The sequence below is a fragment of the Hyaena hyaena genome, unplaced genomic scaffold (genome assembly GCF_003009895.1).
Source record: "Hyaena hyaena isolate Hyena2069 unplaced genomic scaffold, ASM300989v1 scaffold_19, whole genome shotgun sequence".
Lineage (NCBI taxonomy): Eukaryota > Metazoa > Chordata > Mammalia > Carnivora > Hyaenidae > Hyaena > Hyaena hyaena.
The window spans coordinates 5,458,203-5,480,857 of NW_024080651.1; the positions used below are offsets into that span (position 1 = coordinate 5,458,203).

The following is a 22,655-nucleotide window of genomic DNA, read 5'->3' on the forward strand; positions in this document are numbered from 1 at the left end:
ACCATCAGCTCTGGTTGTTAGCATGTCATTTTTCTGTTAACTTGGAATCTAGCTCCTTAGGTGTCCACTAACTGGCCCTGGCTCCACCCTCTGGATCCACACTAAACAATCTTAACCCTCTTTCCAAATGATTGCCCTGTAGCTATTTGAAGAGCTAAATCCCCCCACTGACTCCCTACACCTTGTATTTTTCCGTCTTATCCTGGTTCTTGCCATGCTTTATATCTTTTGGGGAACAAGGCAGAATGGAGTAAAAAAAAGAAAGAAAGAGAGAAATCCCTTTTCCTGCTTCTGAGTTCCACTCTGCAGTTCCCAGAGCCTTACCACTCCAGGCTCCAGGGGCTCTTTTGTGAATACTCCCAAGTCTGGGAGGTCTGAGGAGCAGATACCAGACTGTTAGAAAACAAATAACTGAGCCTTATCTACCAGAGCATTAGCTGTGACTCCCCTTTGCTGCATTCCTTTTCTCCCCTTCTCAATGACTTCTTTTGGGAATGTCCTCACCAAGTCCTGACCTGGCCCTTGTCCTATCAGGACAAGACCGTGGTGGTAGCAGACTTCGGGCTGTCACGGCTTATAGTTGAAGAGAGGAAAAAGCCCCCAGTGGAGAAGGCCACCGCCAAGAAACGCACCTTGCGTAAGAATGACCGTAAGAAGCGCTATACAGTGGTAGGAAACCCCTACTGGATGGCCCCTGAGATGCTGAATGGTGAGTCCTGGCACCGGACACTGGAGGTGACATGTTCCAGAGGGGAGTTAGGAGCCACATCTTACAGCAGAGTCCTGGGTTAAGTGGAAGGCCAGGTATCCAGAGCTAACAGCTGGATGATTTTTATCCCTTGCCAGATTGGGCCTTATAAATCCCTTCCTCCCTGAGCTCCTGGGTTTAGGGTGAGATCTGACTATGACTTTTGTGCCCCAAGAGTAACTGAGAGCTCAGGCTGTTTATTTTATTTTTTTTTTTTTTACAAATAGTTTATTGTCAAATTAGTTTTTACATAACACTCAGTGCTCATCCCCAAAGTGCCCTCCTTCATGCCCATCCCCCCCTCCCCCCCACATCCATCAGTCCTCAGTTTTTGTCAGCATTCAAGAGTCTCTCATGGTTTGCCTCTCTCCCTTTCCCCCACCATTTCCGCCCTTCTTCTCCCCCTTGGTCCTCCGTCAAGTTCCTCCTAATCCTCCTATACGTGCAAACATATGGTATTTGTCCTTCTCTGCCTGACTTATTTCGCTCAGCATAACACCCTCAAGGTCCATCCATGTTGCTACACATGGCCAGATTTCATTGTTTCTCATTGCCATGTAGTATTCCATGGTATAGACAAACCACATCTTCTTGATCCATTCGTCTGTTGATGGACACTTAGGCTCTTTGAGCTCAGGCTGTTTATTGCCGGAGATTTAGCTTTTTCTTTCTCCCGGCTGAAAACTGAATTATGGTTCCCCCTTGTGGATAATGCTCAAACCAGCCAGAGATGCTGGCTAGGATTCTTGAAATATACAAGGTTGTAAGGCCTCAGAAATGGCCTTCTGGTTTAACCTTTTTTGGAGTCTTTTTTTTTTTAAGCTGTTGGTGATTTTTTTTTTTTTAATGTTTATTTATTTTGAGAGAGAGTGTGTGTGTGCAAGAGCAGGGGAGGGGCAAACAGAGAGGGAGAGAAAGAATCCCAAGTAGACTTCACATTCAGTGCAGAGCCTGATGTGGGGCTCAATCTCACAACTATAAGATTATGACCTGAACTGAAATCAAGAGTTGGGTACTTAACTGACTGAACCACCCAGGCACTCTAACCCTTTTTGGAGTCTTGAGGCCCAGAGAAGTTCATCAGTTTGCCAAACATACAGCTAGCTAATGACAGAGTCCAGATGAACCCTGATCCAGCTCTCTTTCATTGTCCCATGTAGTTTCATTTTGGGTAGTATGTTTTATAAGCTCTCTGAGGCAGCCTACCCAGGGCTGAGGAAAGATGTTCAGGTGGTACCTGTCCTGGGCAGCCTTCAGGACATCCCCATGGAGACTCTTCTAGCCCTGGTTCTTGGCTATGGCCTGGCTTGGCCCCAGACTCAGTGCAGAGCAGGTAAGAGACCAAACCTAACAGCCTGCTCTCCTGTGTTCTCCAAGGAAAGAGCTACGATGAGACAGTGGATGTCTTCTCTTTTGGGATCGTTCTCTGCGAGGTGAGCTCCAGCCTGCACAGAAGCCAGGCCTGAGGCAGTGGGCCTGATGGCTCTGCCCTGCCTCAGAACTGGGCTTCTCCTAATGATGAGTAGCTTACCATAAAATCAACACAAATGTGGGGTTGTGCAGTTATCACACATCTGTTGACACATTTGAGTCTCATCAGTCCCATGAGAAGGACTGGGCAGGGTTTTTTCAGGTGAGGAAACTGAGGCTCAGGGGCAGCAGCTTGCGTTTAGTCACATAGCCAGTAAGGGGCAGGTGAGACTCAGAACTCCACTAGGAAAGGCAGGAAGCTGTCCTTATGGTTGTCTATCTAGCTGTTGGGCCAGATGTAACCTTTCCCTCTCTTCCCCCTTCCCCAGGCCCTGATTGTGCTGCTGCCCTCAGCCCCACAAGTGGAAGTAACCACCACAAGAAGTGCCAGCCTGTCTAGCACAGCGCTAATCACTGTGAGGCAGATAGACTTAGACTTGGGAAGATTCGTCCCCTTAGGAACTTAATTCAGTCTGTCTGGAAGCACTCAAACATATGTTTCAGAGCCTTCTGTAATTCCTACAAAATGGTGAATGGTAGAGGAGAGACAAGGACAGTTGGAATAATGAAAGAGGGTTTTTCTATTAAAGAAAAAATTATTTTCTTTAGTAGAGATCAGTTGAGCATCTATAGTGTGCAAAGCACTAGGCTGCCTCCAAGAAGTTTCAAACATACATCAGATCCAGGACCTCACTTCACAGAGCCTGAACTCTGGCAGGGGACATAAACATAAGGGTACACAGCAGGGCAAGGTGGGATGTACAGAAGCTCCCCCTCCAGATTTGGAACATTGTGCTTTTCCTGCAGGGAAGTGTCTTCTAAACCCTCCTCAGTAGCCAGACTCTCAGCTGAGAGATAAGTCTGGATTAGCAAGATTTGGGCATGGAGGATAGCTTTCTAACCTTGGTTTTTACTTCCCTCTTCTGCCCATCCTTCTTGTCCATACACCAGTATCCCTCTCCCCTGCCCTATGGCTGCACACACCACAGCCCATTCCTGACCAGCCATCTTCTCACCTGCAGATCATCGGGCAGGTATATGCAGATCCTGATTGCCTGCCCCGAACACTGGACTTTGGCCTCAACGTGAAGCTTTTCTGGGAGAAGTTTGTCCCCACAGACTGCCCCCCAGCCTTCTTCCCCCTGGCCGCCATCTGCTGCAAACTGGAGCCCGAGAGCAGGTTGGTATCCTACCCCCTTTCCCCAGTTCACATGGGTCTAGATGCTTGCACCAGCCTTCAGCCATCCCCAAGCCCTTCCTAGGCACAGCGGTGGCAAAAGCCTTGAGCTCAAGGATATCAACACTGATGCCACCCTAACAACTCTGATGTGCCTGGTGAGGTGGGGGGGCGACAAGGCACAGTCTTGAGTGACCTGGATATAACACAGACACAGCCATGAAAAGAAATTTTAACAAAAGAAAACTCATGCAAACCAATGCCATTCTAACAGAATAAGTGTCCTTCTCCTATCTATTCCAAACACATTTTTTATCATATAGCTATAATCTCAAGTAAAGAAAAAATTTTTAAGTTCGTTTATTTATTTTGAGAATGAGCGAAAGGGTGAATGGGGAAGGGGCAGAGAGAGAATCCCAAGTAGGCTCCACACTGCCAGCAAGGAGCCTGAGGTGGGACTCAAACTCACGAACAGTGAGATCATGATTTGAGCTGAAGTTAGATGCTTAACTGACTGAGCCACCCAGGCACCCCTCAAATAAAGAAAAGTTTTATATTTTGCCCTGCATTTTCCTTGTTACTACCCAGTCTTCCTATTTATCATTTTTTGTTGACTATGTGAAATTCAATTAAGATATAGTCTGAACATATTATAATATACATAATATAGATATTCAGGTTTTTCCAGTTTCTTCTTACAATAGGTATTACTACAGTGAACATCTATGTGCATTTAGCTAATTTTCTCCTTTAAAGAAATATTTTTAAAATGACCTTTACTTAGGTTATAGTTTCCATTATTGCCAAAGTTACCTTGGTCCTTTTCAAGTTTGTGCATTTAAAAACTAGAATCTGCTTTTTTCTGCTCTCAAAAGTACTGTTTCTTTAAAAAGCAAACAAACAAACAAATTCAAGCATTACTAAAATATATAGCATAGAAGTACACATTTTCTATTATCTGCTAACAAATGTGCCCCTGAGTGCTCCTCACTCTCCTGCTCCATTCCCTCAAGATAACCAGTTGGCATATAACCTTTATTTTAAAACGATTTCCAGGTGGCACCTGGGTAAGCGTCTGACTTCAGCTCAGGTCATGATCTCACAGTTTGTGAGTTTGAGCCCCACAGTTGGGCTCTGTGCTGACAGCTCGGAGCCTGGAGCCTGTTTCAGATTCAGTGTCTCCCTCTCTCTGCCCCGCCCCCTTCTCATGTTCTCTCTTTTTCAAAATAAATACATTCCAAAAAAATTTTTTTAATAAAAAATAAAATGGTTTCCAGAGGTCCAGTTTAGAGTTGGGATTTGCCGGTGGGAAGCTTTACATTTTGTTCTTTCATGGGCTAAAGGACTGCAGTCCTTCACTAACATCAGAGTAAGAGCATAAGGAGAAAACGTGGAGCTACACAGTATTTGTTTGCTAATATCCTTTCCTAGTCATTCTAAATGTCTGTGTTTAATTCACTCAAAAAATATTGACTGAGTGCCAGCCATGTGCTAGACACTGTTTTGAGCACTGGAGTGAGCAAAGCAAAGGTGCCTGCCCTCCTAGAACTCACATTCTAACGAGATGATAAACAGTAGATAGAATAAACTTTATTCTACAAAAGAAAGTGACAATGGTATGGGAAAAAGAGCAGAGCTGAGGAAAGAGGATGTGTAGGGTGCAATTTGTAATTTAAAAAATTTTTTAATGTTTATTTTAGAGACACAGACAGTGTGAGTGGGGGAGGAGCAGAGAGAGCAGGAGACAATCCAAAGCAAGCTCCAGGCTCTGAGCTGACAGCACAGAGCCCAATGTGGGACTGGAACCCACAAACCATGAGATCATGACCTGAGTTGAAGTCAGATGCTAAACTAACTGAGCCACCCAGGCGTCTGCAAGTTGTAATTTTAAGTACGGTGATGAGAGTGAGTGGGCCCTACTGAGAAGGTGACAAGACAGTAAACAAAAACATGGAGGAAGTGGAGTAAGCCTGAGCTGTCTTAGGGTTCCAGGCCAGCTAAACTGTTTCTGCAGTACTGGGAGCCTGGTGTTTGTTTTCCCCTTGGGAAGAGCTGCTGAATCTGTGAAATGTCCTTTCCTGAGCAGATCCATTGATGTGGAGACAGCCTAAGGACTGGAAAGAATCTTTTAAAAGGCATTTAAAATGATTGCATTTTCTCCGAGACATGAGAGGAGCCTTTTTTCTCCTGGACTTTCTTTTTTTAAGCTACCCCCCTTGAGCAAGGCCAGCCTTCTCACAGAGCTCTCCCTTCATCACAGCAACCCTACACAATAGCAGTAACATTATATCATCCCCATTTCCTGCAGAGGCACAGGGTTAAGGGGCTTGCCCAAGGTCACACAACTAGGATGTGGTTGAGCTACAAGGCCTGGGTGCCTTTCACACCACCCCGTGGCCCTGCCTGTGTCTCACTTGCCTCCAACTCACCCCTTTTCTTTCTAGACCGGCATTCTCAAAACTGGAGGACTCATTTGAGGCTCTCTCCCTGTATCTGGGGGAGCTGGGCATCCCGCTGCCTGCAGAGCTGGAAGAGCTGGACCACACTGTGAGCATGCAGTACGGCCTGACTCGGGACTCACCTCCCTAGCCTTGGCCCAGCCCCCTGCAGGGGGGCATTCTGCAGCCACCATTGCCCCCTCTGCACCCCATCTCTGCTCTGGGCAGGGCCGTCCGGGCTTCCTATGGATTGGCAGCTTATTCAGAAGCAGAACAAGCCATCCCTACTACCTCCCCAGGAGGCCAGCGGGTGCAGCACCAGGGAAACACATCACAGGTTTGGGGGCCTGGTTACTGTCTGTAAATCCAACACTCGCCTGAAAGCTGTGAAGAAAAAAAAAAAAAAAGCCTGGCCCATGGGCTGGGGGAATCTGTTACTCATGACCACTTGGGAGCTCCTGGCAGTGCAATTCTGGGAGGCTGTTGCTTACACTAATCATTGTGACCTGGACCTGCTGGGCAGGATTCCAGGGTGAACCTGCCTGTGGGTTCTGAAGTCTCTGGTCCCGCTTGGGTACAGGAGGACATCAAGGGGGGCTGTGAACAGGAGAGAGACTGGTGGCCAGGTGACTATCCAAGGATGTGAAATGACAGTGGTGCTACCCCACCTTCCACCCCATGCCCCGCCCTCCTATGGGGCAAGGATTGAGGGAGTAGGTTTTGAAGAGTTCTTAGTTTGTGGGGGAACTGGCCAGGAGTCAGGGGGAAGGTTAGTTTCTGCTCATCTCCCAGGCCTAGGAGCCACATCAGTGTGAGGGGAGGGCTTCCACCTCATGTTTTCAAACTATTGCTCTCGCTGAGAGCTCCTGGGCCTTTCTGACTACAACAAGCACTCACCCACAAGTGCAGGAAGAGGCTAGGAGCTGGAAAGGTGCCCTGTTTTCTAGAAAGCCCGTATCTGGGCTGCTGTCATTCATAGACTGGTGGTCACCTCAATCAGAAGCCCAAGACATTTATCTTAGTGTTAGATTGGTTCTGGAGGATTGTGTGGCTTGTCACAGGCCCAGTAAATGAACCAGGGGAGTGGGAATCTCAGCAGTCTCTTGGTCTTATCCTTGTGGCAACCACTGCTCATCCTTTACTATCCCTGGTCCAGGCAGCAACATGGGCAGGAAGAGGTGGTGGCAGAGCTCCAGAGCTGGGGTGCTGGGGGAAACCACTCCCTGAGCTGGCCTTTCTGGCTTCTACCTCCCTTGTTGGTCAGCTCAGCTCACTAGCTCCTAGCTGCTGCTTCCTGACACAGCTAATGGGTGCTGAAAAGCCCCAGAGGCACCCTCTACCTTGGGTCTCAGAGCTCCAGGGACTCTTCAACACAAATAGATTTGCCTCCTTTTACGCATCTGTGAGCTTGCACCATATTTAACAAATTGGGAATGGGTTTGGGATATTACTGCAATGTGTGGTGGTCGTGTTGGGGAGTGGGGGTGGGGGGAGGGGGAGGAGTGATCCAGGAGAGTGGTTGATGTTAATACTATTTTATTGCTATATCTGTTGGGTGATATGTGAAAATACCATACATAGACCTGATAAATTGTGGGATTAGATGTCATCTTGACAGAATTTACCTGCTTATGTGTGGAGTGTGCAAGCTTGCTGTAGGGTTGACCCCTGGCTCCAAGCAGCCCTAAGTCAGCATTTTGTGGCTGGCTGTGCCTCAGCTGTCCCCAGCAAGCATGGGAGTGGTGGGCCCATGGTGGGCCGTTGAACAGACCAAATAAATTAAGCAGTTAACATAACTGATGATACTGAGAGTGAGAAAGTGACTTGGGGCCCCTGGCTCAGCAGGAGGAGGGTTCATGTGGAGGGTCTGCTGGCCACTTTCAGGCCCTACCCTCTGACTCCCCACAGCAGAGAGTTCTCACACACACACCCAACTCTAATCCCTTATATAGATGCTAACCTGCTCCAAAGAACATGCACATCCCACCCAAGGCAACCCAGTCCTTTGAGCAGGTCTGACTCTGACCTTCCAGCCAAGTACTTCCCTTGGGGCCATATACTTCCACCTTCTGATGCATGTATACTCCTGTAAGCCTGGATATCCTCCCCACAGGTTTGGGTGCCACCTTCATAAAGGGAAGAAATGAATTCAAGTTACCTCCACACCTTGAGTTTCCCTACAAATGCTTGAGAGAAGACCTGTTTCTTCTTGCCTCTGCACATGGGAGATGTGAAGCTTTGGGCCTAGTGGGATACCAGGCTTAGTATAAATCCACACACCTTTAAGTTCAACTTAAGGACAGACTCTGGTTCCTGGCAAAACTGATAGTCTAGGGTGCCCCTTGTTTGTAGAACTAGAGAGCAATGACTAGGCATGGACAGAGATCACCCTGAGTATTCCTAGAGGCAGAGAAACCTGTTGCTGAAATATCGTGCTGAAAGTCCTGTTGGTAGTTTCTTATGGAGCCCTAGGAGTTCCCCTCCACTTCCCTCACCCCATCCTACCCCCTCACCATCCCCAGGAGCCTTCCTCTGCTTCCAGCATCCCAAGAACCCATCCCCTTTAGCACATCCATCCTTCCCTTTTGCTGCTGCAGCACCACCAACCACACCTGTCTCCAGCCCCTGCCAATGGCTATCTAGATATTCATTTTAACTACCTCTACCTTGGGAAGAATGGTGAGGAGGAGATGGTTTGTAGTGACCAAACCGCCTGTGGAGAAGCCAGCATACCCATCTTTCCTGCAGCTGAACAACTCCTGGTGATGACAGTACAGAGGCAACAGTTATACACTGCTCACTTGCCATCTCCCAGTCACAGGGCCCGGGCTAGTGAGGGAAAGCCAGAGCTTGCCACACAGGTATGGATAAGGTAACCAAAAACTTGGCAATACACAGTTTTTTGTTTTTTTAATTTATACAAGTCAAATGCAGAGCAATTTCCTGCACTTTATACGCAGGTATCAGAATGAGGTATATAAAACATGTACACAGAGAAATGCTTTTATAGAAAAGTAGAAACCAGTAATGTACTGTTCTTTTCAGGATCACTAACACCAAGGGACCCATGAGCCTAGGCCTCCTCAGCAAACCACTCCCAAGAATAGTCTGCTGAAGAGAATAGGCCCCACTAAGCCCCTTTCCACATGGGGTAGTGGAAGGAAGCTCTGGGTAGGGAGCACTGCTAAGGCCTCCAAGTGTGATATTAGGGCTTGGAGGCCCTGCTGAGCCATTGGCTCAGTGAAGCACAGTGCTGTGGAGAAATGTTACTTTCCTCTCAGCCATGCCTATGCTCTATGACCTTGGGCATCACTTTCCTCCTCTGGGCCCCTGTGTCCAAAAGGCTTGAGGAACCCTAAGGTCCCTTCCAATGGTTCTGATTGTTTTACAAGTTAGGCGTTCTGAGCCTAGCCCTATCACCCCCATAGGAATGCATTGGCCTGGGGCCCCAGAGCCACCTGCAGACTCAAGCTACTGCAGGTGCAAGCCCTGAAGCACTTTATTACCTTGCCTCTGAGCTTAGTTTCTGAGTTAACCTCTCAGAAGCAGCTCACAAGACCCCACAGTGTAATTCCCATAGGTTAGTTGGCTGATGTCATTACCCCTGCAAAATGAAAAGAGGTCATTGTCCACCCTGGACAGACTGTCTAGGGTTCCCCAGGTCCCCCTCGAGTCCTGTGGCATAAGGCAGCCATGGATCCTTCTCTACCCTCTTCCCAAGTGGAATGTTCAGTGCGATTCTTCCCTTCCTTTCCTTTCGAAACAGAAAGAGTTCCTGGGCCCAGGGCTGGCCCACGGTTATCAAGGCACATCACTACTAGCAAGCTGGAGCACCCCCAGGAGCCCTCAGCTTAGATCCCTTTCTCAAACCATAGTTTTGACTTTTGTACAAATTCATTTCTAGTTCTCAAAGTCAGTAGGGAGTTCCATCCCAACTATTTTAAAAACTGTTTTTGAAATACTACCTCCTGACCTGTCTATCCTGAACTATGGATAACAGTATGCGCCACTCAAGCCCATGGAGAAAAAACAGAACGGCAGAGACTGAGGCCACCTTAGATAATAAAGCACATAGGAGCCTGGGGGAGCTCTTTGCTTGTCTCTGGTTCAGTTCCAGGGCACAAGCAATGTTTGGAAGCCCTTGTCAGCAGCATTGCTGTGGGGGCTGCCACTGTCTCCACCCACAGGCAAAACCCTGCTCTAAGGGATGGAGGAGGAGCATTGGTAGGACCCTACCCAGCCTTGCTCTCAGCACACCACCTGCTTCTGTTTTAGAATTTAAAAAAAAAAAAGTCTAGGGAGGGTTTTAACCACAACAAAAAGTGTAGATCCTCCCAGCTGAAGGAGGGTAGAATGTTCTGCACCAGTGTCTGCATGGGCTCCTGCCCATTGTTGGTGGCTCAGGCCCCAGGAGTGCCCGCCTGGCCCATGAGGGGGGCACTGCCCTCCTGAAGGTCTACTGGAGTCTGGTTGGTGTGGACCACAATAGTCTTCTCATCCACGATCTCACAGGTAGGATTGGTGAAGGCAGACAAGGGCAGGGTGATTCGCTGCATCTCCCTCTCACACACTCGTTGGTCATGCTGCTCTTTCAGGTCCTTCCCCCTGGCAGGAAAAGAGGAAAGCATTGAGGCTTTGCCTCCTGAATGGCTTTGCTCATTAAATAGCATTGCTGCACCCAGGCAGGGACTGGGGCTAATCATGGTCACAGCAATTCAATAGCTGATAATACAAGATTTCCATTCTGCCAGACTTCCTTGACACGAAGTTCCTATGCCTCAGGTCTACTACCTCATCTGTAAAATGGGTGTGTAGCAGCCTGAATCTCGCACAGCTGCAGACAGCCTCAATGAAGATGGTGTATAGGAAAGAGACTCTTTAGATATGATTTTGTTCTTTAAGCATAGGGCTCCAAGAGACCCAGAGAACCATCTCAGTCCTAACCCATAAAGTGCAGAAAACTGACCTGTTCTGAGATAGCTGTCTTATCCTAAAGTCCTGGAGGGTGTGAGCCCTGGGAAATAAGGACTGTCCCTAGCCCATGCAGAGGGCAAGAGGGACTGAGGGCTATTCAGGTCAATGGGAAACCGTGAACAATGACCATCAGATCCCTTTATGTTTACACATTGAATTCTCATGGTACTTAATCACTCAATCAGGCCGTGGTGTTGCCCCATTTTACTCAAATGGAGTGCTCACTCCATGCTAAGGACTTTGTGTACATGATCTCACTTCATCCTTGGCTAAACCTGAAGAATTAGGTCTGACCATTCATTTTACAGATGAGGAAATAGCCCAGAGAAGTGAAGGAATTCTCCAATAACATAGTGGGCTCAAACCCAAGTCTGCTGGACTCCCAACTAATACTCAGAGAAGTTCTCAACTGATCAAAGTCACCCCTAAGAAACAGTGGCACAGGAATGCAAACCCAGTCTTCTGGCTGCACACATATGGCCCTCCCACTGGCCTGGACTACCCCTGCTGCAGGCTAAAGGGTTTGGTGTATGCCTAACACACTGCATACCACAACCAGCACCCAGGACCCAGATCAGCATACTTGGAAGCCACAACTAGAAACATGGGCTTAACTGTCAAGGGAAATCTTTCTGGAAGGAGCCCACCCCAAAGAGGCCTTGAAACAGACAGCTGATGAATGACTCAGTGAAACAAAAGAGGCCTACTTCAGACCTCAGGGAGATAGCTGAGATCAGATGGATTACATATCCATCATGATATACGGTGCAATGATAAGTTTCCAGAGATAGGAGAACAATATTGAGAAAACAGCAGGGCCTGGAGGGGCCTGAGGCTGCACAGGTACCTCAGAACTGTCTTTAAATCAACCAGTTTTCTTGTATTCTAGTACCAGCTCAGCCTTGGCTGTGTGACACCTGGCAAAACACTTATTTTCACTGAGCCTTGGTCTCATCTATGAAAAGGGGACAATATCTGCCTCAAAATAACAGTGAACATGAATGTATTTTGAAAACTGGAACTGCTGTAAAACTCATAGAGGAGTTTATTATGATTTGCCCTGAATATGACTTGATTCACCAGGCAATGTTATCTTAATATGGTTTTCTAAGGAAACTCCTACTGACCAGCCAAGGCAACTGTTTATGTGACAACTCCCCCCCCCTTAATTTTATCATTTTTAAAACAAGGAGTTGGACTGGATAACCTCCAGGGCCCCTGACATTCTAGACAATCCCTTATATGAGATGTGTTCTGACTCCCTATTTCTCATCGTAAGGTCACAGAAGGCAAATTTGTGAGCTCATCTCCCTGAGTCACCCTAGGTGACTTAAGTTTTCTGCATGGGCAAGCCTGAATGCTTGCCCCATCCTCATCATTTGCCTCCGTACTGGACATCACCAACTCCTGCAGCAGAATAACCCCCAGAGCACTACAAAGAAGAAATGGAGGTACATGGGAAGACAGTTGCCTGGACCAAGTGCATCCCCACTCGGCCTAAGATTCACTTTTGCCCTTGGGCACTGCTCATCATTTACAGCTGCCATCACAGAAGGAAACACTTTCCTCCATGATAAAACAAAAGGCCAGATTCTTTTAAGGGTGTCTATGTAGGTCTGGGTTTAACTTTATTAAGGGAATCCCCAAGCCAGCAGAAGGCCAAAAAGCGATTAACAAAAGAGGTAGAGTACGCAAGTCTCCTTTGCCAGGGCCTGAATTTCAAAATCTAAAGGGGTGAAGGAAGAGGGAAAATGAGAACTCACATCCTGAGTACCTACTAAGGCGCCAGGAAATGACCTCTCCATTATCCAGGATGAGAAGAGCTACCTATGCACCTACTGGATGCCTACTTTATAACATGTACCATTTCCACCCCAACTTTCCAAGATAGTATTATCCACATTTTATATAAGAAGAAACAGGCTTTGGAGTTGTCCTGCTTTCCTCAACTACCTTTTTTTTTTTTTTTTTTAAGTTTATTATTTTGAGAGAGAGTGCACACACATGGTAGAGGAGCAAAGAGAAAGGTAGAGAGAATCCCAGGCAGGCTCCACACTCAGTACAGAGCCCAGTGCAGAACTTGCTTCCAGGATCACAAGATCACGACCTGAACCGACATCAAGAGTAGGATACTTAACCAACTGAGCCACCCAGATGCCCCCCCCCCCCAGCTACCTTCTTTACCAAGCCATCTGGCTGTGGCCAGCTGTTGATAATGGTCAGGATGCATCATCATAAAACAAGTCTTTAGGGGAAAAAAATCAATTCATACTAATGGAGCAGAGCAGGACTGGAAGAACAGCCAAGGGTAAAGGAAGGAGGTGCTGGGACTCATCTGGATTACAATCTCATCCATTTACAACCCTCAAAACACCCAACCCCAGAGGCCTCCTGTTAATGGTGCCTATTGAGTCCTGGAGATTCAGAGGATGTCCCTAGCTCCTTTCAAGATCAGAGACCGGCCACCAGGCCTCCTGTATTGACCATCAAACAGCTCAGCCTCTTCTTACACCTTTGGGGGGAGGGCAGGCTGTTGTCTGGCCGCCAAGATAGAACAAAAGGCTTATTCACTGACTCAGCTCCTCTCCTAAGAGGGTGGAGTGGTGTTGACTTACAGTTTTTCCCTTGCCTTTTTATCAGAAAATAAACGCTCCTGGATAGCACAGACACTGCACTCAGGGCAGGGAAAGGGAACTGCTGACTGGCTGGCTGAATCTTGTAGCCTAGACAACCATGACAAAGACCTAACAGGCTGAGCCCTCACCCATGCCCACCTGCCACCCTTACTCCCCTGAGAGGAAGCCTGGCTCCTGCTTGCCCTTCCCAGCCAGGGGAAAGCTCCATCCCACTAGCCTCATGGTCTTTTGCAGAGTTCAGGGGTTGCAGTAATTCTATCCATGACTGCTCCAGGGCCAGGATCAGGAGCTGGGCTAGCCAGAGACAGCAAGTGTGGATGGAGCTGCTGCCCACATCTGACATCCTCTTTGGAGTGACAGAGACACCCCAGACTTTCTTCAGGCAACAGTTTCTTCCAATTATTCTTTCACTATTTTCCCAGTCGAACGCAGTGCTGTACCATACTGCTACTGAGGAAAAGTTCCTCAAGGCAGCTTAGGCTATGAACACAAACCCTATATCCAACTATACTGTCTAATTTCATCCTCACAACAAACCTATATGGTATCTATTAGGATTAGAGATGGGAAGGCAGATGCAGAAAGGTTAAATCATTTATTTAAGCAAATAGCAGAACTGGGATTTGAACCCAGTGCTGCCTGCAGCCACCAACAGGAAACATTGCCTTTTTAGGAATTATTAGAGCTGAAAGGATCATCATATCTAACCTCCTACCTTTATACTTTTTATAGATGAGAAAACCAGAGAACGTAAATTACTTGTCCAGGGTTGCACCCAGAACTAGTGGCAGGTGCAGAACTAGATCCTGGTTCCTTTGGCTTATAAACACAACTATTTTACTTTGAAAGCTTCCATTTTTCCTACTGTCCTTTGCAATTCAAATTTGCAGGACACTGCTGAGCCTCACTGGGCTTTTGGGAGATATTGATAATCCTTGCACACATCTTACTGGCTATGTAGCTTGGATGTGGCAGTTAACCCTTCTACATCTCACCAGCTCACTGTAAAATGGTATAAGAAGTGATCCTCCTAGTGTGGTCATGAGATTTGGGCCAGATCATCAGGGAAGAGCATTCAGTAGGGCCCTATTTATTTAAAAAGCATGCAGTAGGGGCGCCTGGATGGCTCAGTTGGTTAAGCATCCGACTTCAGCTCAGGTCATGATCTCATGGTTCGTGGGTTCAAGTCCCATGTCTCGCTCTGGGCTGACAGCTTAGAGCCTGGAGCCTGCCTCGGATTCTGTCTCCCCCACTCACAGTCTGTCTCTCAAAAATAAACATTAAAATAATAATAAATAATAAAAAGGGTGCAATAAATGTGGGAAGCTTTATGATTATCTAACATGACTGTTAGATCCCACATCTTGGGTGGGTGGATATGGGTGTATGGAGGGGGCATATATCCCCACTCAGTAGTCAAGAAACCGAAGTGCAGAGGAATGGCCGAACCTACACACAACAGCACTTTCCAGGACACTCTGTTCTCTGACTTTGGAGAGAGATGGGAGCTGAGAGCTTGCCTCTAGCCCACATGTGGTTTCCTGTTATAGTCTGTTCTCAGAGCACTTTTGCTGAGGAAAGGGGTGGACCGGTAGTTAGTGACGGGGAGTCTGGTGACTTAGATCTTTGCCCTGAGTTTATAGGACAATAAATTCTAGGCCTCAGGGCAGTCCTATCACAGCCTAAAGAAGCAAATTTAGAAGAAAAAAACGCCTGGCTTCCTCACTGGGCATGAGAACTGAGCTCAGAATTAAGAACATTAAGTCAGTTCACATACCTGGAGGCCTGGAAACTGTCACAAGATTGGAGGAGAGCCATATGCTATCCAGTGGCTAAGGAAGGAAGAAGTATTTCAAAGGCTAAACTCAGAAGGTTTAGGTCTGATAATGAATTGTAGGCCAGGGCTACCACATCATTTCCTCTAACTCTCTGAAATGAACAAACAGGTGTCCCTGGACCCGCCATGTTATCCATCCCACTGAGGGCAACAGCCTTGGAATGGAAGTCAAGAAACCCTCTTAGGTCAGTTCTTGTTCTCTTGGAGCTTCTGATTCCTGAATCATAAAAAATTAAAGAAACAAGGGCTCAGAAAATGCTAGTACTCACATTTTACAGAAAAGGAAAAACAGCTATCATTTACTGACCACTTACTATCTGCTACACACTGAGCTAAGCAATCACATGCCTAAGCTACAGCAGTGCTCTGCAGTAGGAAATAGAAGCAACTTGCCCAGAAGTCACACAGCTAGTTAGTGACAGGACTAAGACTTGGCTCCACCAAATGCTAGGTGTGTGACCTCAGGCAAGGTACAGATCCTCTCTTGCCTCAGTTTCCTAATGTGTAAACTGGGGATAATAATAGCATTTACCTCATAAGATGAGTTATGAGGTAACCATAAAAAAATTAAATTAAATTAAATTAAATTAAATTAAATTAAATATGGTAACCATAATTCCATCAGGGTGATTGTGAGAACAGAACTAAAGCATGCAAACTGCTTGAAGCAGGGTCTGGCATACGGTAAATGTTCACCTTCCTGCTATTGTTGTTGTTGTTGTTATTCTTCCCCAATATTTCCCCCTTTTCATCTGTAAAATGAGGAGGTTGACTACATTGTCTCTAAGGACACCCCAGGTTTATTTAATCCTGGGTGACCCACCGAGGCTGTAAACTCATACACAGCCCTTAACACTGGAAGATGAAGGCCAGCCTGTCACTTCCCTTTTAGAAGCCTTCTCAGACCTCAGAAGAGAAATATCAAAGCACTCAGAGCTAGAAGTCAAATCCCTTGATTTTTCCCAGAATGGCAAATAATTTTCCCAGAACAAGCCAGCTCTGTAAAAATGAAAGCAACTCTGGCTTATCCTCATGCACCCCTCACTGACTTTGAAAGCCTTTTCCACATGATATTTCAGGGGCCCTTTCAAAATGAGCATTCCTCCTCCTGTTGTCCCAGCCACAGGTCAGGGGATTCCTGAGTTTCCCAGAAGGAGCCTCTTTGGCTTTCTCATATGTGGTGATGAGTAGTAGCAAACCAGTTCTGTATCCTCCAACTCATTTTTTCCCTCCTGTACTAAAGGAGATCCCACTGCTTATGGCCCAGGAAATTCAAGCCCAAACTGCGAAAAGAGTAGCTGGGAACCTCTTCTAGTAGAATTTTATAATTCACAGAAAGAATTCAATCGCTGGGACCCTGTAACGAGTGTCATTGCAGTGCTACTTGCATCCATACCAGGCATGTTGGATTAGACAGCAGAGAATGTGGTATCAAAAGAGCTGGGTTTGAATTTAGGTTGTGCCACTCCCAGGCAGTGTGACCTTGAGCAAGTCACTTCACCTCTCTGATGAGAGCTTCCTCATCACTAAAACGAGGAACAAGAACTCTTACCTCACAAGGCTTTTTTTTTTTTTCAAAAAATTTTTTTAATGTTTTATTTATTTCTAGGAGAGAGAGAGAGAGAGAGACAGCGTGAGCAGGGGAGGGTCAGAGAGAGAGAGGGAGTCACAGACTGAAATAGGCTCCAGGCTCTGAGCTGGCAATCAGCACAGAGACCGACGCGGGGCTTGAACCCACGAACCGCGAGATCATGACCTAAGCGAAAGTCAGATGCTTAACCAACTAAGCCACCCAGGCACCCCTACCTCACAAGGCTTTTGGGTGAGGAGTAAAGACACCAAAGGAGGGGCACCTGGGTGGCTCAGTCGGTTAAGCGTCCGACTTCAGCTCAGGTCATGATCTCACAGTTCATGGGTTTGAGCCCCGCATCAGGCTCTGTGCTGACAGCTAGCTCAGAGTCTGGAGCCTGTTTCGGATTCTGTGTCTCCCTCTCTCTCTCTCCCTGTTCATGCTGTCTCTCTCAGAAATAAATAAAACGTTAAAAAAATTAAAAAAAAAAAAGACACCAAAGGAAAGGATTTTTCTAACCTGGCAAAGACCAGAACCAAGTCTGTACATCTTAAGCTAGTTTTCCTCTTTCAATACTTCACTTCCTTTTTTGGGTATGTATGCCACAAAGAAGTCTGATTCGACTTTATGTACCTTCATCCCCTCCTCTCAGAGAGCCCAGAAGAGAAATTACTGACCTCTTGTAGGTGTAGCCCAAGACGATGCCAGCTCCAATGGCGATGATGATCACCATCATGGTAATGCCCAGCACATAGCCTGCCAAGGACAGGACACAAGGTCCCATTAGCCTCACCCCAGGCGATCAGCAAATATTTCTTGATGATTCCCATAAGGACAGGGCGGGAGGAGGGGGCAATCATACCCAGGGTTCCCAGGTCTTTTTTCTCCTTGGAGTTCACCCGCACTCGCTGGCTAATCCCAATCACTGGCTGCACATCTGCTGCCTCACTCCGGGCAGGCAGGGCGTTGGCAGGAGCGAACACCTGTACCTCATCTCCACTTGGCACTTCAGACGCCTCCTCAGTTTCTGTTGTGGAGGCTGGAGGGTACTGGGAAGTGGTCTCTGGAGGTGAAGTGTGAAATGTCTCTCATTAGCATAGCCTGAGTGAATTCCACAGCTGAAAATGGCTTGAGAGTTGGGGGAGATGGGTCCACTTTAGAATGCCTGTAGACACTGAAACCAATCCTTGCCCCAGAAACAAGACCAAGTCTGATGGGGTCACACTACAGTTGGGACAAGGCAAATGTGAGGGGAAGGACATAAGAAAGAGCCTCTCCTGCCTCCCACGTCTTCTTCGGTTCAAATCCTTGCCATCTTCCAAGGCCCAACCTCAGTTGCCATCTTCTGCCAGGGGGCCGCTCTCTGCGCTAGGAAACAATCCATGACCCCTGTGAGCAGCTCACATTTACTGAGCCCACACTGTTTGCCGATACCTGTGTTATATGCTTTACATATCCAATTTAATCTAATCCTAGAGAATGGTCTTGCTGCCTCAGGTGCAACAAGCCTTCGTTCTGGAGTCTGAGAAGCAGAGTCAAATCTGGACCATGCCCTTGCTAAACTTCTCTGAGGCTCAGATCCCACAACCAGCTTTTTTCCAGGAGGGGCTGTGAGTAGAGTGCCTTAACACACAGCATACGTTTCACATACGATCACTAAACGCTGAGGCGCTCCCTAAGGGCGTGGGACCCGGGCTCCAGTCCATTGGGCTCCCCGAGGCTGCGCACCAGGATGCGAGCGCACGGCCAAGGGGTGGGGCCTCGCCTCCCAAGGTTGTTTACAAGGCGCTCGCGGAGGATGAGCTCACTCAGAGAGGCGGCGGCGGCCAATGGACTTTAGGCTCTGCGGCTTGGAGACAGCCCTGACCAATCGGACGGCACGGGGGCGGGGCGGGGCCGACCGGCGACGCGCGGACGCACGTGCGCAGCGGGTGTAACGGCCGCTCCCAAGCTGCCCTATGCGCTAGGGGCTCGGGGGTCCTGAGGGCTTCGGGGTCCGGGTGGGTACCTGCGCAGTGCAGGTCCTCGCAAGGCCACTTCTCGGGAGCGCCGGCCTTGCCCCTGACGTAGCACCACGGCCCGCGCGGGTCCCGGTCCGGGTTCCGGCAATAGCTGTGGTTGCCGGCGTCTGGGAAGGGAGAGAAGGCGCCATGGGACGGGGCCAGGACCCAGACCATGGCCGCCGCCCGCCTGCCGCCCGGGGCGGACACTCACCCGACTCAGGGTCAGATGTCAGGCCGCTCTGCGCCTCCAGCCAGTTGAGGCATCGGAGGCCCGGCGCGGGGGAGGGCTGGTCTGCCCGGTACAGGTGGCCGTTGTCCCAGAAGCAGCCTGTGAGGAAGAGGAGCCCCCCGGAGACTGAGTGGCCGGCAGAGAAGCCGAGTCTACCCCGGTTGGGTGACGGTGGGCCCGTCGGGGCCTCCCTGCCCTCACTTGGAAAACCCCACCTGCCTTGAAGGGTTGTTGTGACGCCTGAAAGAGAAGGAAGAGAAAGCGCTTCTAAAGCCCCTTGCTGGTGCCCGGCCCTCAGTCAGCGCTCAGACAACGTTAGCTTGTTAGCTTTTCATTTCATTTCCTTCCTCTTTCTTTCTTTTTGGAAGCCAGAAAGCAGTGCACAAGTGCAAAGAGTTGTTACTCTGGAACTTGTGGCCACTTTGAAGGAGGGTGTAGGGGAGGCCTGGATTCGGGTCCGTTTTTGGAGATGTTAGGAGTTTTGGGTCGGGGCGCAGCCAGACCTGAAATTCATCCCTATGTTGTAATTCCATGTTACATAAACTCGGGTATTCCTTTCACAGATATGGCCACACTTGCACAGGCAACACTCCCTCCCAAGAGAATTCTTCAAAAGCCTTGATTCAGTCCTGCAAAAGAGAGCCTCAATCAGAGGGAACCTGCCTCATCGCTGCCTGGATGTGACTCCAAACTCCCACTCCCCTCAGGAGGAGAGCCACAGGAAGAGGCTGGGGGAGGATGGCCTGTGCCCTAACGACACCGTGCAAAGCCCCTGAAAAGAATAGGACTTGGGGAGTAGGGGAGATGAACCCCAAATTCCATACACTCGTGAGCAAGGAAAAGGAAGAAGAAAAAGTGGCTACTTGCCTTTGTTCTTAATGGCAAATATGGAGCTGTAAGCCCCTGTCAGGGAAAGGAGAAAGGAAAGGGGGGGGAAAGCCTTCATGGGACAACAGAAACCAGCTAAAAGCTTCATTTCCTATCATCTTCCTGTCTAGCCTAGCCATGCTTGGGAAATAGGGAGCTTTACCCTTTCTACTAAGTTGCTGCAGGAAGGAAAGATTGTAATCTCACCTTCAGATCCATAGGCTTCTAGGAGCGTGTTGCTAATGAGGAGTGTTTGCACCCAGGCCAAAAGCATCCTCATCTCCTTCGTCTTGCAGATGATTGACCAACCAGTGTCCAACCGGGGTCCCCTTGGCGTCGGCTCTGCCTCCCAGTCCCAGCCTTGCAGTCAGACCTGCCCTTGTTATGCTCTTCTGGTAAACAGCCTCTCTTTAGAACTGGGAGCTTCCCAGCTAGCTTGCTGCAGCGAGGTGTTTTTCAGCTGAAAGGCGCCCCCTGGGTCCTAAGCCTCCTATGCCAATCAAGATCACTAAGCCAAGAGAGAAACTCCGCCCCGAGAAGAGAGGCAGAGAAGTTCAGGTTGTACTTAGCAGAGGATCAGTTTGAGACCTACACTGACTGCAACCCCAGGGCTTTTCATCTCTTCTGTTTCCATTTGTGTGAGTATAGAAAGTGTAACTCTGTCAAGAGGCATCATTGTGGGGAGAAGGGTTTGAAATTTTAGTCACAAGGGCGGACAACATGCTGACTATACTAGCAGGAGGAACTCAAGACCACCTAGGGCACAAATAAAAGAGTATCTAGGTGGAAGTAACTCTAGACCCATTCCTGAAAAAGAAAAAGGCCTTTGCGGTTTATATGTTTTTATGAACTTAAAAACAAAAAATAATATAACTTTGCCAGGGTCAGATCAGTCACTTTGTTTATATTTGGGTTTTTGGGGTGTCATATATAGTAGCTACATAGAAGGGGTCTCATTAGTTGAAAACACATGTTAGGCAAACATTGGGACATTTACTCAGCTATATTTAATAGTCCACCCTTTCTACCAGCCCTGAATTCATAGAGGAAGTTACGTCAAATGTTTGCTTTTTTTTCCCCCTCCACCCTGTGGGAAATCCATTCACAGTGATTTATATCCATCATTAAACCTCACCATATTCATATGACTTAGGCCTTTTGGAGTTAGGCAGAAGGGTCCTCTTCCTGTTTGGCTGACAATTTGAATTCCCAGGCAGCCTCAGTAAATGGAGAGACAGAGCAGAGTGATTCTCCAAGACTACCTTGTGACTCAGGCAAATCTCAAAATAGAAATGAGAGACTGTTTCGATCTGAGGGCTTGTATCTTTAGGCAGTAATTTAGGGAGCAGAAAAAAAACTTCCTTAAATAAGTTTAAAAGCTTTGTCAAGGAAGAAAGCTAATGTCAACCCAGCCACTGTGAAGTGAATTTGAATTTACTACAGTCAGATTTCAGACATGGAAAGGACACAGATAAATTTAGTTTACTTCTTACAGAAGTTTGCTGTGTTTGATTCCTTCAGTTCACTTAATAAAACATGTTGCTTTGTTTCTGCAGTCACGTTCCTGTCTCCCCACACAAGCTTCTGATCCTCTGACTCCTGACTTGGCCTACACTAGAAATTACAGAGTCCGTAAATTTACTCACACATACATATATATGCAGATACGCCAAAATTTTATAATTTAGTAATTCTAACATAATATTCAGGGGTCTTTTTTAAAACACTTTTATTAATTTTTTGAGAACTTACTATATACTAGATATAGTTCCAGATACTGAGAAGGTATCTGTGCACAAAATACTTGAAATCTCTGCCCTTATTGAGCTTGTAATCTAGTTGGGAAAGATAAATGATAAATATATAAAGTATCAGGTGGTCTTAAGTGTTATGAAAAAAAGTGAAAGGGTCAAGGAGACAGGAATGGGGTTTATTTCACTTGCTAAAGAAAGCTTACACTATTTTCAGGGAACTAAAAGGCTTTGTCTATAGGCAGAAGGCCAAAGAGGAAGGATCCTTTTTCCTTGCAGATCCTACTCTTACACCACTATGAGAGAAATATGATACACATTTTGTTTCATAACATAAAATATATAGGCTTGCAAAAATAAGAGTGCAGTTTATTATTACTATTTTTTTGATAATGCAGTTTTTAATTTCACAGTAGCAGGAGGTTCTTTTGGATTGACTCCTCAGCATCTAATCTATTGCCTTTGTATGCAATGAGTGTTCAATTATTGTCTGATGAAAAGCTCCTCAGATTCTGAACGGCTGCTTCTGCCAGATTGTAATACTTGCCTCTCCAGTTACGATAGAGACAGGCTATTCACAGGCCTGTTCTTGTACCATTTTCATATTTACTGTGCCCATATAAGGGTGCCAGTATTTCTTCCTCAGAATCCCAAAGCTTCTTTACCCATTGCTGTTATCTAACTTTCCTATTCAGAAAACTATTATCTGCTGTAATTTACACACCTTGATATACAGAAAAAGCATATTTTGTGCCATGTGTCTTAGCAGGAACATCATTACCTGGAAAAGATAGAAGACAGGCCAGAGGAGATTCTTTTTCAGTTTATCTTTCCTTTTTTCTCCCCTATGAGTATGGTATTTATCAGTGTGATTTGATTTTTTTTTTCCAGGAATAACAGGCTTGTATCTCAGCATACGTACGTAAAGACATTTTCTATTATAATAGTGTGAGTA

The 22,655-nt window shown here is 47.2% G+C and overlaps 2 protein-coding genes across 5 annotated transcripts in view; one reads left to right on the forward strand and one right to left on the reverse strand.

Annotated features, from left to right (window-relative positions):
* Positions 1 to 7,634, forward strand: part of LIMK2 (LIM domain kinase 2) — a 60,327-nt gene extending 52,693 nt beyond the window's left edge. For both annotated transcript variants that reach the window (XM_039225550.1, XM_039225554.1), the window contains 4 exons: positions 535 to 709; positions 2,126 to 2,181; positions 3,241 to 3,398; positions 5,840 to 7,634. In XM_039225550.1, the coding sequence (XP_039081481.1) occupies positions 535 to 709; positions 2,126 to 2,181; positions 3,241 to 3,398; positions 5,840 to 5,984 (534 nt within the window). In that variant the 3' untranslated portion in view covers positions 5,985 to 7,634. The remainder of the gene's footprint in view (positions 1 to 534; positions 710 to 2,125; positions 2,182 to 3,240; positions 3,399 to 5,839) is intronic.
* A 1,092-nt stretch (positions 7,635 to 8,726) lies between these two features.
* Positions 8,727 to 20,404, reverse strand: PIK3IP1 (phosphoinositide-3-kinase interacting protein 1). Of its 3 annotated transcripts, XM_039225940.1 has the most exons (7): positions 20,157 to 20,402; positions 19,302 to 19,322; positions 19,065 to 19,181; positions 18,859 to 18,978; positions 17,713 to 17,913; positions 17,528 to 17,606; positions 8,727 to 10,438 (listed from the first exon to the last, which is right to left on the reverse strand). In XM_039225940.1, the coding sequence occupies exons 1-7, from the start codon at positions 20,227 to 20,229 to the stop codon at positions 10,234 to 10,236; spliced, it is 816 nt and encodes a 271-aa protein (XP_039081871.1). In that variant the 5' UTR covers positions 20,230 to 20,402; the 3' UTR covers positions 8,727 to 10,233. The 3 variants fall into 3 exon arrangements, with proteins under 3 accessions (XP_039081871.1, XP_039081870.1, XP_039081872.1); XM_039225939.1 differs by having other exon boundaries at positions 19,065 to 19,322; positions 20,157 to 20,404; XM_039225941.1 differs by lacking the exon at positions 19,302 to 19,322 and having other exon boundaries at positions 20,157 to 20,400.
* Between the last annotated feature and the right edge of the window lie 2,251 nt (positions 20,405 to 22,655).

What these genes read in the sequence shown, in the direction of transcription:
- PIK3IP1 (XM_039225939.1), bottom strand. Translation starts at nt 20,229, where the DNA reads ATGAGGATGCTTTTGGCCTGGGTGCAAACACTCCTCATTAGCAACACG. An exon ending in AGAAGCCTATGGATCTGAAG is followed by an intron (nt 19,323 to 20,156) that starts GTGAGATTACAA and finishes CTTCTCTTTCAG; the next exon opens with GCGTCACAACAACCCTTCAA. An exon ending in AAAAGACCTGGGAACCCTGG is followed by an intron (nt 17,607 to 17,712) that starts GTATGATTGCCC and finishes TGTCCTTGGCAG; the next exon opens with GCTATGTGCTGGGCATTACC.